Source organism: Prionailurus bengalensis, chromosome E4, assembly GCF_016509475.1.
Source record: "Prionailurus bengalensis isolate Pbe53 chromosome E4, Fcat_Pben_1.1_paternal_pri, whole genome shotgun sequence".
In the NCBI taxonomy this organism is placed as follows: Eukaryota; Metazoa; Chordata; class Mammalia; order Carnivora; family Felidae; genus Prionailurus; species Prionailurus bengalensis.
Window position 1 is genome coordinate 68,201,400 of NC_057360.1, and position 15,787 is coordinate 68,217,186.

A 15,787-nucleotide genomic window follows, 5' to 3' on the forward strand; every position below is an offset into this window, starting at 1 on the left:
CCCTAAATCAGCTGCGGTTAGAAGAGGAAATGAATTCTGCTCTGCTCCCATCTCTTTGGAACTCCCTTTGCACACAGTGGGAGCTTAATAAATACTTGATGATGGCTCTGAACCTGGGGAGCGGGCAGCTGTTCCCAGCTCTGACTCTCCGGGCCCCACAGGGCAGATCAGGTGGGGGAGTGGCCACGGCGGGTGGGGGGGGTGGGGATGGGGGGGGTGTTCAGTCTTCCTGCCAGACGCTGTGGTGACGCCGCAGCGCCCGGGAGCTGCTCTGTTTCACACGCCCTGCTGTGGGAAGGCCAGTTTTCCTGCAAGCCTTCTCTGGTTCCTTCCCAGCACGCGGGCCACTCACTTCATGGAGGCCCCGCTTTGCCCTGAGCAGCACAGTGGAAAGGCGTCCGGGCAGACGGGATAGCAGCTGTGGGTCCCACCGACCTGGGTTCAAATCCCAGCACCCTCCACCGGCCCGGTGACATCTGGCAATTTACTTACCTGTGCTTGTGTGATCTGTTCTTCAGTTTTCATCTGTAAAAGGAGAATGATGACATCATTTGCATGGGGTTGAAGTGGGGGGTGGAAGTAACAAAGAGGCGCCTGCACGCTTACTGCCGGCGTTCAGTAGGTGAGCTTACCCACCTGGGGTCGGGAGATGGGGGGGCCCGTCTGCTCTGTGACCCCTGGAGCTGTAGCTCAACGTCTCGGAGCATCAGGCTGTGAACTGGGGGACACCAGGCCCACGTCCCCGGCGTCTGGGGTCGACCTGCGGTCGACCCTGGCGGGTAACGACCGGCGGCCTGCCCGCCCCACCCCCGCGTCAGGGTGCGCAGCCCCCTCCTTGCGAGGCCCCGCTCCTCCTCCCCAGCGCGCCGCGCGCGCGCACGTCCCCGTCGCCTCGCGGGCTTGTGCCACACCTGTCGCAGCCGAGCGGGCCGGCCCGGGGTGGGGGGGGGGGGTGGGGGTGGGAGGGGCGGCGGAAACTACAGCTCCCAGCCCTCGCCGCGCGGCCCGGGCCGGGGGTGGGGGGTGGTGGGGGGTGGGGGGTGGGGTGGGGGCGGCGGGCCCCTCCCCCGGGGAGGAGCCCGCGCGGGGGCGGAGTCAGGAGGCGGCGGCGCCCCGAGCCGAGCCAATGAGCCCCGCTGCCACCAAGTGGGCTGGGCCTGCAGCGGAGCGCTGGCCGCGGGAGGGGAGAGCAGAGCTGTTGAGCCCGCGAGGAGCGAGGCTGAGCCTGGCCGTGCGCGCTCCCAGAGGGCCGCCTCCTGAGACGGAGTTCCTTCCCCGCTTCTTCTTGCCCCAGGCCCCTCCTGCCCAGGGCCATGCACCCCTGAGTGGCGACGTCTGGACCCCGGGCAGCCCCAGAGAACCGGAGCCAGAGAACGAAGACGGGGCCAGGACACCTGCTGGGGGCTTGGATGCCCGGCTGCCTCTGAGGACATCTTTGGAGCGAGGGTGGCTTTGGGGTGGGGGGTTGTGCCGCAGGGAATCCAGCCAGGCCCCAAGATGGACACTTCTGGGCACTTCCATGACTCGGGGGTGGGGGACCTGGATGAAGACCCCAAGGGTCCCTGCCCGTCGTCCGGGGATGAGCAGCCGCCGCCGCCGCCGCCGCCGCCGCCCCCAGCAGCCCCCCAGCAGCCCCCGGGACCCCTGCTGCAGCCTCCGCAGCAGCCCCAGCAGCAGCCAGCGCGTCCCCTGTCTCTGCTCGCCCAGGTCCAGAGCCAGCCCGTCCAGCCCGGCCTGCCGCACTCCTCACCCACGACGCTCAGGGGCCCCCCTTCGGCCAACTCCACCGCTGCCCTCCGCCCCTCCTCCAGGCAAGGCAGCCAGTTCAATCTCAATGACCACTTGCTCGGCCACTCTCCAAGCTCCACAGCCACAAGTGGGCCCGCTGGCGGCGGCCGGCACCGGCAGGCCAGCCCCCTGGCGCACCGGCGGGACAGCAACCCCTTCACGGAGATCGCCATGAGCTCCTGCAAGTACAGCGGGGGGGTCATGAAGCCCCTGAGCCGGCTGAGCGCCTCCCGGAGGAACCTCATCGAGGCCGAGCCGGAAGGCCAGCCCCTCCAGCTCTTCAGCCCCAGCAACCCCCCCGAGATCATCATCTCCTCCCGGGAGGACAACCATACCCACCAGACCCTGCTCCACCCCCCCAACGCCACCCACAACCACCAGCACGCCGGCCCCGGCCCCGGCCCCGGCCCGGCCACCGCCGCCGGCAGCGCCACCTTCCCCAAAGCCAACAAACGGAAAAACCAAAACATTGGCTATAAGCTGGGACACAGGAGGGCCCTGTTCGAAAAGAGGAAGCGTCTCAGTGACTATGCTCTGATTTTTGGGATGTTTGGAATTGTTGTCATGGTGATAGAGACCGAGCTCTCTTGGGGTTTGTACTCAAAGGTAGGGCTGCAGCTTCTCTTTATACCTTGAACAAAAGGAATATGTAGGTAGCAACAGAGAGAGAGGGGAGAGAGAGAGAGAGAGAGAGAGAGAGAGAGAGAGAGAGGTGGATGGAGAGGAAAGGGAGAGAAGATTGATGGAGGGCGGTGGTGGGGAGAGGCGTTTGCTCAATTAGATGGAGCGCTCGAACTTGGCTTGCTTTCCCAACCCCGGGAGAATTCATTCCTCGCCTTCTGGGGGGAGCAGCCCCCGTGCACTGTGTCTGTTGCAGACTCTGTGCCGGGGAGGTCGAAAGAGTCCCTTCTGAGAAACTGTTTTCCTCCTGGCTCACGAGAACCAAAGCGGAGCCCAGCGGCTTCACGCACCAATTAATTACACTCTGCCTTGATGTGCCTGCCAGTCCCCGCGACTCCCCCTCCGCTCCCGCCCTGCTCCACTCCATTTTCCCGAGGATGGAAGAGAAATAAATGTCTGGGTGGGGGGTGGGGACTCCATGCCTGTCCCTTCTCTGCGGCTTCTCCCCCTCTTCCCAAGTTTCTCTTTTCCTCCTCGTCCCCGACAGACTTTGGGCAAAATAGAAACGCACCCGTGACCCGAGTCTCCCGGTGGGGGGGGGCACGGGTGAAAACAGGGGCGGAGGGAACCCGCGGTCCTTTCCCTCGGGAGAGAGCACTCCGAATAAAGCTGCTGCCGCCTGACGAAAATGGCTACAGGTGTCCCCAGCAGAGCAGGTGGGTGCCGCCGTGGCCTGAGCCCCGGGGAGCACCTCTGCCTCAGATGGGCTGACAGGGCTCCCGGATCAGTCAGGTGGAGCGTGTGCGCAGCCGGGGCGGCTGGTGGCTGGGCTTCAGCCTCAGGCTCGGAGATCACGGCCTTTGGCGGGGGCGGGGGGGGGGGGGTGGTGGTGATTCCCGGCAGGTGGGTTCCTGCCACGCTCGGCCTGCTGGGGGCCCTCGTGCTGCGGGCTGGAGGGCTCGGGGGACCCGGGCACTCATTGGACAAGCGGATTTCTTCCCACTCTACCCCTCACCCCCGATTTGTTGTTGGGGAGGAGGGTGTGTGAGTGCATGTGTGCGTGCTGGCCTGTCCCTTGGATTTCTCTTCCTATTTGTCATTTCGGGCAGGGGGTGGCTGGGAGGGGTTCAGCTGTTGGAGGTTTCAAATAGAGCCTGTTTCAGGCTGGGCCCAGCTGCTGTGGGGCTGTCACATTCCTTGTTGAGATCCAGCCGCAAAAACCTAGGAGGTGCTGATCGGATTTCCCTGTCCCCAGCCTCTCTCTCCAGCAGGGCACGGGCAGAGCCGTCAAGCCACCTGAGTAGCCAGGACCTAGACTTCCTTCTGTGCAGAGGGTCCCCCAGGGCCCCAGCTGCTCAGAGGGGGCCGCCCCAGCTGGCTGCATGTCCGTAGCACGGGGTTTGAGCCCCTCAGAGAGCAGAAGTGAGTGGGGTTCCCGGCAGTAACAGCTCACTTAGTCATGCCCGAAGGCTGCAGCTCTCAGGGCCGCCTGGGGGGGGGGGGGAGGGCGCTGGGGGGGGGCTGTCCCCCTCGGCAGGGCTCTGGCTCCTTCCAGCCACCCGTGGGGACCAGGAGCCGTCACTGGGGGAGAATGATGAAGGCCCCGGGACTAGGAGGTGGGGGGAAGGGGAGAGACCAGCACCCCAGTGCCCCCGGGGGTCGGAGCTCTTCGGAGGACCCGGCTTGGGGCAGGTCTGTGCACGTGGTCTTCATGTCACAGGAGGGTTGCCACTGGCAGGAGAGGGGCCAGGGCAGGGAGAGGGCCTCACCCAGAGCCGGAGGAAGCGGGGTCTGGTGTGGAGCAAGGGTCAGGGGGCCAACGGGCTGGGTGTCCCCCGCTTCTAAACCGCTGGCGCTCAAGGCGGCACGAGAGGTTATGACCAGGAAGGTCCTGCTGGGCCCAGCTGGTGAGGTGGCTGCCTTGTGTGCCCCTGGGACAGCCCTGGCTGTAGAAACAAGGCTCCCTTTAACCCGCTCCCCTGCCTGCCAGGCTTCCCGTCTGCCGTCTGTGCATGGAGTCATTCAGGAAGCAGCATTTCCTGGGGTCTCCCGTGTCAGGGCTCGTGGACCCAGGAGGAGGAAGGCGGGTACCCCTCTCGTCCCAGACACAAACAGGATCGTTTTAGGGAATCAGAGTGAAGGTTGAATCCCAGCTCGGTCGCTTCCAGAGCTGTGGTCTCGGACAAGCCATGTAACTTCTGCGAGCCGGTCCCCCAGCTGTCGGTGGGGAGAGCGAACTTGCTAAGTGTAAGGCTCCAACACGGGGCCTCATGTCATTGTTATTAATAGTGGTGATGAGGGCAGAGGGGTCTTTCCCACCAACTCTGGCTCCAGAATCAGCTGGGCCCTTGACAGACTGGGAGCTAACGCTCGTCAGTGGCGTGAGAAGTTGTGTCTTGTCGGGGAGAAGTTCTGAGAGGGGCTGGAAGCACCTCTGATCGCGGGTGGCTGGTAGGGAGGGCACGTCTGCCCCCAGGCTCTACCGTGGCCAGCGGGTTTGGGCGAGGAAGGAGTGTTGCCAGCTGGGAAAGCTGGGCTGCTCTCTCTCTCGCTGGAGATCTCTGGGTGTCCGGTCGGCTTTGCTGACCCGTGTGGACGTAGTCCGGGCGGGCTGGTAGCCGTGCACGGGTGGGGGCTTCCCACTCACGGGCCCTCGGAGGGGTCCCCGCTGCTTCCCCGAGTGACTGAAGGTGGCTGACGGGTGCCAGACCTGCAGCTTTCTGGAGCTCTCTGTTTTCCTCCACGGGGCTGTGGACCCCCCTTTGCGTCTTTGGCCGATACTTGTTGCTGGGGGAGAATCTGCACGTGGGGCTGGCTCTCTGGAGTCGGAACCTGGCCCTGCCCTGAGGCTCAGAGTTCATGCAAAAGGGAGCCAGAGTGAGGAGGTGAGAAGTCGGCCAGAGTGGTCCTCGGTCCCCTCCTCACAAGCCTGAGGTGACGCAGGAAGGGGGGGGGGCGGGAGGTGGGCCAAAGCAGGGTCCAGATGGCAGGAGGGGCGGGGCCATGAGTCCCCCCCACCCCGTAAGAGACAAGCGCCCGAGGGGGCCCTCGTGGGCTCCGACTGGTTCCGGGCTATCCCTGAACTGGACGAAGAGTCTAGGGTTTAAAAACGAATAGGTGGTTTATGTCAAGGGCGTAGACAACGTGGCAGGGCCGGGGTTAGAGGTCCCGCCGAGAGCTCCCAGGGATGTGGTCTGTCACGTCTGTGCCCGTCAGGACAGAGGCAGCGATGCTTTGGGGACGCCCTGGCATTCCGTGCTCCTCCAGAGTCGGTCTGAGGCACACCTCCCTCTGTGCTGTGTGCACCGGGACCACAGGGCCCGGCCCCCTCCATCTCGGAGCCGAGGAGCCCCCAGCCCCGGCTGGCCGGTCCCGTGGGGGCTCCTCGCAGGGACCTCTGGTGTCGGCTGGGACCACCGGGGGCGGGGGGCGGAAATGCTGCTGCCACAAGGCAGCCGTCTCTGTCCCCGTGTGTGCCCAACCTCCAGCCCCTACCCGCCCCCGGGCTCACCTCCCTGGCAGAACTGACCGCTGCCGGGGGCGCCGGTGCCTGCCTGCCCGGCCCCGCTGCTCTGCCCGCTGCCCCTGCCTGGCCTTGCTGCGGGGGCCGCCGCGGCCACGGGTCCCCCTGGCCCGTCTCCTCCCACGCGTGGCCTCCCCCCCACCCCGGCTCGGCACTCTTCCTCCTTCAGAACACGTGGCGGGGGGGGAGGCAGGCCTCTCCGCACGCCCAGGGGGGCCTGGGCTCCTGGCCGTCCGCGCTGCGAAGAAAACGGGATACCCTCAGGCCGACTTGTGGGGTGTCTTTGCTGACCTCACAGAGGTCAGGGGGTCCACCCTCGGCCTCCAGCCCGGATGACTGAGCAGGTTCGCGGGTCCCTGCGCGGGGAGCCCCTGTCTGCATAAGGGCAGAGTGGCAGCCGGGCTCGGCGGGGTGACCGGCCCGCGCCTCCTGCCAGACCCGGGAGCCGCATTGGGTGGGTAGGTGGCGTGTTTGCGGACAGAGGCCTCGGGGTGCCCGTGCCTGTGGTTTCCGGTGTGTTGGCGCTGCTGAACGGGACGGAGCCCTCCGCGGACCCTCCTGCGTCACGGCCTGCAGGGCACGGCGGCAGGAGGCGGGAGGGTCGGAGCCAGGGGTCTGTTTTGCACCGAGGTCACGCTGAGTGTCTTGGCCCAGGGAGGACTTGTGAGCCGCTCTGAGAGCGTGGAAGCGAGGCCCTGCTCCCACCCAGGGTGGTGGCGACCTTATGAGCTTCGCGACGGCCTACGGCTGAGTCAAACGTTTGTAACCCCAGAGGGGACGACTCAACAGTACCTGCTTCCCCTTGGGCATCGTCACGCTGTTTGTAACCGTCCGGGAGGGACTTCGGGGTGCCTGCCCCCCCCACCTGCCCCCCAAGCAGCGTCCATCGCTGGGCGTGTCTGCTGTGCAGGCTGATCGGAAAGCTGGGGGACCCCCTCACCTGCCCCTCACAGAGCTTCCGGGGAGGGGCACTGGCGAGGCCGCGGTCCAAAGACCGCGAAGGTAACTTCAAAACATCGAAGGTAAAGCAACACAAACCGAAAGGAAATTCGAGTAACCACCGTAGAGAAGCCACGGCCTGGATGGAAATGTAAAATCAGAAGACAGAGCTTTGGTTCTGTGGCAGTTAGTTATTTGTAAAGCACATTTGGGGGAGAAAATCAGTACGTATGAGAGAGTGAGGTTGTGAGGGGGCAGCGTGGAGGCACCTCTGTGCTGGCTCAGCGGCAGGCCCGCCCTTCATTCGGACCTGTTTTCCTTCTCTCTCTTTCCAAACCCCGAAGGGAGAGGGAAAGGACCAGTCATTCCTCTTTAAATAACGAGGGGGGGATTGGGAGGCCACGCTGTTCCCGGAGCCGCGGGGAGGAAGTTCTGGGCCTTTTCTTCTGCGAGGAACGTCTGGAGGAGGAGGCCAGGAGGAGGCCAGGGTTCCGCGGCGCCCCCGGGCTCCCCCCGGCCCCCCAGGGGCTCGGCTGCAGGCAAGGGTGCCGGAGGAGGGCTGGGGGCTGGCCCCGTGCCGGCCGCTGGGCGAGGGGGAGGCAGAGGCTCTGCCTCGATGGCTGTCCTCTGTCCTGGCTGGAGTGCTGGGAGGCGTGGGTGTGGTCCCGTCCCCTCATAGAGAAGTCCCCAGGCCGGACGCTGTCAGTGGGTGGCAGTGCTGGGGTGAGAACCCGGGGCCCTCGGCCCATCTGACTCCCGAGTTGAGGCCTTTCCTCGCCTGCTGCTGCCGGAGAAACTGTTTATGATTCCGCAGAGAGACAGATCTAGGTGGCCAGGCCGGAGACCCGCGTGCCCCACACTGGGAGGGAGGGAACTGTACCGGGGAGGGGCGGGGAGAGCGGGGCAGGTGCAGCCTGGGTGCCGGGTGAGGTGGTGGACAGGCCCCGGGGCGGTGCTGGAGGCCTGGCCGTACTGCCCCCGGGTGATGATGGACAGGGCGGGTGTGGGGGTTGCAGACAGGATGAGAGCCCTCGCCGCGAGGCTCCCCGCCCCCCAAACCTGGCGCCAGCCCCGGGCTCTGGCCCCTGCCCTTCCTCGGGGGGCCTCTTCCTCCGTACCGGCCACCCGGGTGCCCACTGGGGGCGACCGTGGGCTCGGCTTGTCCACTGCTCACAGTTTTTCCGTGCTTTCAGCTCCTCGCGACCCCACCGTGGCCCTGGGGTTGCTACAAGCCGCTCTGTTTGCAGGTGGGAAGCGGGGTGCACAGGGGTGCGTGGGCGTGCCAGGTGCCCCTCTCAGGAGGGATGGTTCTAGATCCAGAGCCCAGGGCCCCCCAGCACCTGCCGTCTCCCTGTGCTGAGTTGCCACAAGCCTCTGCTGGGGGTTTGAGGGAGGGAACCTCCAAAAGCTTCTCCGTCCTGGTTCTAGAAATGCCTTCTTCATTCACCCTGGAGGCTCAGCTTCCTACCTCGGCGATGTGAGGCCGTGTTTGGCTCTGTGAGCGGCAGTGGGTGTCACAGAAAGGCTGGTCTGCTTCCCTCTTGCTTCTGACTCGCCGTGCAACTGTCGTCAGGGCCCTTCACCTCTCCGGGCCTCTGGTTCTCCGGCTTGGAAACGAGGGCAGGGCCCTGGCGCTGACCCCCCACCCCGTCCCAGAGCTTTCTGACCCCACCGAATGTACGTCTGTGGTGTTCCACTGCTAAGACCACACAGGCCACCGTCCTCCAGCTCTGTCCTCGGCCAGGCCCGCACCCAGGTGCCGCCCACCCAGGCCGACCGCAGCGTCTACTGGGGAGGCTCCCTGCGGACGGTCCCCGAGGGTTAACCAGACCAGAATGGGAGCGTCACGGGCAGGGGCCTTTCTGGGAACGAGGAGTCTCAGGAGCCGGGGCTGAGGGGTGCAGAGGCCAGGAGGGGAGCGGAGCAGGGAGGCCCGGGAAGGTTGCTGGGGCCACGTGTCGTCCTAGAGGCTGGAAGCAGGGAGCAGGATGCCTGCACCAGGGACAAGGGCGTGGGGGCCGTTTCACGGCGAGTTGGCGGGGGCCCTGCCCGCTGCACTTCTGTCCCCAGAGTTGTGACGCTTCGGCACGGCCGACCTCCCAGCGTGGTGGTTAAGGGCTCGGGCTCTGGGTTTGAGTTCCGACTTGGTGGAATGTGGTGGGGGGTCCTCAGGGAGTTTCCTGGATCTGAAACTCACTTCTCAGACGGCAAGAGGGAATCTCGGCCCTGCCTGTAGCACGGCACCCGGTGCAGAGCCGGGCGCGTACTCAGCCTTGACTCGTGCCCGCTGCTGCTCTGGGGAGCCCCGTGCCGACATGGCGCTCCCGCCGACCCACAGCCACTCGGAGGACCGTGGGCGCGCAGGTCGCCTCCCACACCGGTGGCTCTGGAGCAGGTGAGCACGTGTGGCCTGTGCCCCCTTTCTGATGAAACCGATGCCCCCCCCCCCCCGCCTTGGACGACAAGCCCCAGTCATGTTCCCAGACGGGTCTGCACGGGCGCATCTGGGCCGTGAGAGGAAGCAGGACGTTCCCCGGGAGGAGGGGCCGCAGCGCTAGCCTGGCCTGGGCTTCTGGCCTCGTCTCGTGGGACCCAGTTCTCCTGCTCACAGTCAGCAAGCTGTGGCCCGGGCACAGCTGACCGGGTGTGGCCGTGCAAACGGGACAGGTGGAGAGGGAACAAAAATAAGCCTATGGAGTCAGGCCAGAGGCCGAGCGTCCAGGAGGAAGGTCAGGGGGACACACGATGACCAGGCAGAACGAGGCTGAGAGCAGGGGCGGCAGGGAGAGGGCCAGCCCGGGGGCCGCCTGGGACAGAGCCAGGGGACCAAGGAAGCGCTGGGGCTTTCTCGTGTGACTTCGAGATGACGGGCTTTCCTCTGAGACCCGTGACAGGGAATTCGGGGATGTGGGGCCTGTGGGTTGAGGCTTTCTGGGCTCTGTGCTGCGGCGGGCGGGGAGGTCGTGCCGGGGTCAGCGCCTGCCCTGTGTGGGGCACGTTTCCCCCCACGGGGCTACTTGGTGGCGAGGTAACAAGAGTTGCGTACTGAGTGGGGCCCCGGCAGTGCTAAATGAACAACACGCAAGTGATGTGCGAAATAACACGCACATTGGCACCTGCTATTTTGAGGCCGCTTGCCGGGCATTTTCCTTAAGGGACGGGCGTGATGCTGTGTCAGGCAAGCGGGCAGGTGCCTGAAAGGTCGCTCCCCCGGGGGCTGGACTGGCTGGTGTCGGCCCTGGAGAGTGCCCGGGCCCCGGGCCGGCGGGCGGCACCCGTGGTCTGGTTCGGCTTGAACTCTTAGATGCAGGAGCCCAGCAGGCCGGCGGCCGTCCTGGGGCAGCCCCTCGCTGCCGGGTGACTGTGAGGCCGGCGCCTCAGACTCTGCCAGCCTCGCGTTCCCCGTGTGCACGTGGGGCGAGCGTGCTCGTGGCCCGGCGGCCTCGTGGCCCACACCCCCCCCCCCGGCTCCCCCCCCCGGTGGCCTGCCAGGGGAGTCCTTCCTGGCCGGCGCCTGCTTGGCTGCACCCTCGCAGGGTTTTGTGCAGAGCTGTTCTCCTTTGTGAGAAGGTTCCTGCTTTTGACAAACTGGGGCTTAGCCATGTTTTCTCTTTTCTGGCCTCTACTGGGTCGGGGGTCGGCTTGCTCAGGCAGTGCCCGAACAGGCCCCCACGTGGCAGTGCCGGGAGCCACTGACCGAGGAGATGTCGCCTTCCTCCAAGATGAGGGCTCAGGCGGGGTGCGCCACCCTGGGTCGGGCCACTGCCTTTGGAGGGGCTCCGAGTGGCCGTGTTGTTGGTGGCGTGAAGGGGGGCCCCAGAGGAGCCGGTGGCTACCTGGCCGGGGTGGAGCCTGTAAGCCGGACAGCCACGTTCCACGGCCCTGCAGGTGTGCTGGCCTGGGTGGCTGTGGCCCCTGCCCACCTCCGTGAGGGGGGCGGAGCAGGGGCCATGCTCCTCCTCGCACGATGGCGAGGCCCAGGGAAGTTGTGCGACTTGTCCGAGGCCTCTCGGCGTGGCCAGAGGCCAGGGTGAGGCTGGGGCCCAGGACACCTGCTACCAGGTGAGGCCCTGTTCCAGCTCCCAGGACTGCAGGGGTCCACGCCCGTAAGCACCGCGTGAGCCACGGGGGACTCTCCTCTGGAATGTGTCGCTCTCCCCCGACTCCTCCTGAGACAGCTCAGCCTTCCACCACGTATCTGTCCAGCTGTGTGGCCTTGATCGGTGGCCTCTGTCTGGAAAGTGGGACTGTAATTCCTTTTGCTGAGTCTGGAGGTGGGCGATTCAGCATGGCTTAGACCTGGCCCCAGGGGGCTCCTAGGCCCGCTCGGGTCTCCGAGGCCTGCTTTTTCTTCCCGGAGCCCAGTGGCCACGGGATCCCACGGGATCCCTCAGCTGGTCCCGTGACTCCCTGCCCTCCTGCTCTGGGCTGGACCAGACGTTGTCACTGCTCCCGGAGTGTGGCGGTGCTGAGCCGGAAGGAAGGACGTTCGGCATGAGACACAGACCCACAGACCGGGTTCGCCCTGCCCGCCGGCGAGGGGCATGTGCCTCAAGGGGGGGATGGAATGTCTGGAGCCGAGTGCAAGTCCGGGGTGGAGGCTGGGTCCCGAGGGTCTCCTTATGGCCGGGCAGGGCCGCCTGTAACGCTCCTGTCCAGCAGCTCAGAGGAACATGAGTCTTATTCAGGAGGGAAGCAACGCAGTCTTATTCAGGAGTGAAGACGAGGCCAGACCGGGACATGACTCAGGGCTTTCCTGCCTTTTGTCTCATTCAGTCCTCACAACAGCCCCCCCCCCCCGAGTGACAGATGGCCCACCCGAGGCTCAGAGAGGTCAGGAGGCTTGCCCCGGGCCTCGCAGCCAGGAGGGAGTGGAGTTGTGGTCTGAACCCACGAGTACCCTCAAAGCCCACCCCCTGTGTGGCCACCTCGTGGCCTGGCCCTCTCAAGCCAAAGTGCTGCTCCTGGAAGCGTCCACCCCGCCAGCCTCGCCCCCCCCCCCGCTCCGGCCCAGTCCCTCCTGTGGGTGATTGGAGCTCCGGGGAGGGGGAGTGCCTTGGGTTTGGGAGCAGGGATTTGTTCACTTTCCAGGAGCCCCGGGAGGCTGGCAGGGCAGGTGGGCTCTGGGGCCGAGGTCCCCCAGGGGGACAGTGTGTTCTTTCCCCGCGTTCCCGTCCCCTCTCTTGGGCTTCCTGGCTCTGCGTCCGTGCGGGGGAGGGGGGGTGGTCAGCCTCTGGAACCTTGGCCTCCAGACCTGGGGGTGGGGGTGCCGTGACTCTACCCTCGCCCGGAGGGGATGTGCCCAACACTGTCATCGTGTGATCGGAAACCAGAACCCAAATGGCGGGGCTGCCCCCGACCCCCTGCTGTCTCTGTGCAGCCACCCCCCTGCCTCGTCCCGTTCGTGGAGCCCCAGTTCATGGCTCTCTCTCCTCTGTCCGTCCTGCCCATGTCTGTCCCAGGAACCCACCCGCTCCCTGCCCTCTGCTCCCCGACCCTCGGTCCCCAGTTGTAGCTGGCTCAGGAGGCCGACAGGTGCTGGTGTCCTGCTGGGCTCTGGGGTCCAGCACTGACCGAGCAAGACGTGGGGGTCACGGGCGGGCTGGGCGGGGCAGAAGCAGGTGCACGAGGCCTGCTGGGTCTCCGTTCCTGCCTGTCCTCCCCCTACCTCCCCGTCTCTCATGTGCCCGCAGCCGCCTCCCAGCCGGCCCTGCTGCGTACATTGTCCAGGAGAGCCTGGCCCCGAACACAGCAGATCTGGGTTTGAATCCTGCCTCCGTCACTGCCTGTGTGCGTGGCTTTGGGCGAGTTGTCTTGGTGTTTCTATTCTTACCCTTGGGGGTTAATCAGAAGCCCTCTTTCTGGGGCAACTGTGAGGATTGAATGGCACACCCCACAAGCAGAGCACGTGATGTGGTTTGGGCCCGCGCTGAGTGCCAGTTGGGAGTGCAGGTGCAGAGGACGTCCCCGCGCTGGGGTGGGGAGGCTTGTCTCCCGGCCTCGGTTTTGTCATCTGGCAAATGGGAGAGGTGAGGATGTGGCTGGAACAGCCACTCCGGTGGGGAGGTGAGGCCCAGGGAGTGAGCCGGGGAGGCTGGGGTTCCCCGAGCTGGTCCTCTTCCGAGGCCCCCTGTCCCGGGAGTGAAAGCCTGCGAAGGCATTGTGGCTAAGTGGATTTTGTCACTCGGGAAGCAGCTGAGAGAGACAGGCCCTTCTGGCCAGCCTCCCTCCCTGCTGCCTCCTCCCTGCAGGCCAGCCCTTGGCATGAGGCCTGCTCACTCCTGAGCTCTCCTAGCAGCAGGGATTTAATTACTATAATGTAAGTAGCCGTGGCTTGAGGCCTTTTGGCGGAAGGGAAACAGATTTGTCTTCTCACTGGGAGAATAAAAATCGATGGGAAGGAAAGGACATGTACCTTCCTGGGGCGGTGGGGGGGGGGGGCGCGTGTGCGGTTCAAGGACCCTTGCTACTTGGTTTTTGCCTTCCGTGGCGGCCAGGCCGCCTCTGTTTCCCCCGTGATCCTGGGAACAGATCAGCCTACCACACGAGAGCCTACTATGTGCTAGCACTGCCCCTGAGAAATTTGCAGCTGAGTCGGCACCCCAGCAGGAAAACAGATAACTCTGTGCATTTGGCGGATGTGGTTGAACGTCTATCATGGGCCAGATTGTTGGAGGCTCTGCAGACAGAGCGGGGAAACCACAGCAGACAGAAACCCCAGCCTCCGGGAACTTACATTTCAGTAGGTGAAACTGACAGTACGCTGTGTAATATACCTACGAGTTGCGTTGGATGGTGTCAAATGCCCTGAAGAAACGCAAAGCTGGGCGGGGAGGCAGAGAGGGCCTCCCCAGAGGTGACGTGTGATGAGGGGTCTTCCGGAGCTGAAAGAGGAGGAGGAAAGAGGCTGGGTCGGGGCCACATCTGAGCGTCTGACAGCCACGCCCGTGTAGACCGAAGTCGGGCCACGTCTGGAACGTCACACCGTCCGGGAGCCGTGTTCGAGAAGGTGAAAGGAAAATGTGAAATTCACGTTAATGTTCCTTTATTTAACCCGATATGGTAAAGATATTACCACTTCAACACATAATCAATGGAAAGAATTGCTGAGACAGTTCATTTCTGCTTTTCCTTACCGTGTCTTTGAAGTCCGGTGTGCGTCTTACAGCACCCTCGGTGGGGCACAGATCTTCAGAGGAAGTCCCAGATCTGCTTTTAGAGTTCAAAATTTGTGGCTAAAAAAGACTTGCATGCCCAAGTTGTTGCAGATAGGTCTACAAGTTTTCCAATAAATGAATGGACCGTCAATTTTCAATGTAAATTATCGGAAATGAAATATACTTAGAAATCCTGTGGCGCCGGCCACGTTGCCAGGCTCAGTGGTCTTGTGGCCGGCGTCCATCTTGTGGGAATTGGCTCTTCCCCCGGGTGAGGTGGGGTCTCTGAGGGGCGTCGTGAGGTCTGACATACATTTTAATAGGATCCCTCTGGCCACAGAGTTGGGAACAGAGGAGGGGGTGGGGCAAAGGGACCCAGGCAAGGCCGCTGGCCACGTGAGGGTCATGGTGCTTTGGATGGGGGCGGGACCAGCGGGAGGGTGAGACATGGTTGGATCCTTGGAAAGTTGGGGATTGGATGTGGGGTGTGGTAGTGCTGGGGAAGGGGCGGCGGGGAGACAGAGGGGAGTCGGGAGAGGGCCAAACAAATGTGAGAAGACTGGGGGGAAGGTGGGATTTGGGGCTGGACTGAGGTTTGAGGTGGTCAGCGGGTGGCAGCCCCAGAGGTGGTCGGAGGTCACAGGACGTGCCCAGGGCATGGAAGGCTCTGCCTGGGCCCCTGCACCGTGGCGGAGGGATGGCTCCTGCTGTTCGTTCCAGGGGGCGGTTCGTGGCCACTGGCCACATTTCAACAGCATTCATGTCAGTTCTCTGTTCCTCCAGCACCACCACGATCACGGGTCGGAGGCCACGGGAGGTCGCTGGGGTCTTTCTGGGCCAGAACCATGCTTCAAGTTCAGGTTTCCCTGCCCTAGGCTGACCCCAGAGCAGTTCGATGAATGAATGGGTCCTGAGCGGTGGAAAACACCCCTAGCATGGCCGAGATCTGCGTTTCTAATTTTCGCACACTTCACCTGACCAGGGCGTGGGGCGGGATTAGGGAGAGGCCTCACCACGGCAGGGCCTGCCAGCCTTGCGCTCACCGCCGTGTAGCCCAGTGTCTAGGGCTCTCTGGGACCATGCACGGGGCCGCCGTACCTGCCCCCTGACGGCTGGGGGGGGGGGGGGGACTCGGGCCCTCCTCGCTCCTAAGGCCTCCTCCGTCGGTCTACGCGTGCCGGGACCTGGGCCTGGAGGGCGAGGGTCTCAGGACCTGCGGACCGGGGCCACTCTGCTCTGGCAGCCCAGGCCCGCTGGGACCCTGAGCCTTGTCGGCCGTGGGACTTTGGTGATTTAACGTTGGGGTCTGTCCACGTGGAGAAGGGGGTGACGGTGCCTGTCTTGCCGTTTTGTGAGGCGGTGTTGACGCAGGACCTGACTCGGCGACCGGACACTTAGGAAGGACTGGCCCTGGGCCCTTCCTCCTTCCAGGGCGGCCGGTTCGTTCCCCATCGATGGGGAGAGTGAATAGCGCCCCCCCATGACACCTGGGACCCAACCCCCTGCCTCTAGGTCAGGGCTGCCCACCTGCGGTGACTTTGCTCCCCAGGGGCACCCTCAGCGGTGCCTGCTGACATCATCGGTTGTTGCGAGTCGGGGAGGGGTGTTACATCTCGAGGGGCGGTGGCTGGTGGACACCCCACCACACGCCACACCGTCCCCACAACAGGAATCGCCCGGCCCCACATGTCACAGAGGTGGGGAGACCCTGCTTTGGGGGACTGGCCCTCCCCGGCTCTCGGGCGAGAACCGGTCGATG

General features: G+C 64.7%; 1 protein-coding gene across 1 annotated transcript in view; it reads left to right on the forward strand.

Annotated features, from left to right (window-relative positions):
- Window positions 1-204: 204 nt before the first annotated feature.
- KCNN3 (potassium calcium-activated channel subfamily N member 3) overlaps window positions 205-15,787 on the forward strand; it is a 114,918-nt gene continuing 99,335 nt past the window's right edge. The window contains exons 1-2 of the mRNA XM_043569005.1: window positions 205-622; window positions 1,295-2,394. Coding sequence (XP_043424940.1) covers window positions 556-622; window positions 1,295-2,394 — 1,167 coding nt within the window. The 5' untranslated portion in view covers window positions 205-555. The remainder of the gene's footprint in view (window positions 623-1,294; window positions 2,395-15,787) is intronic.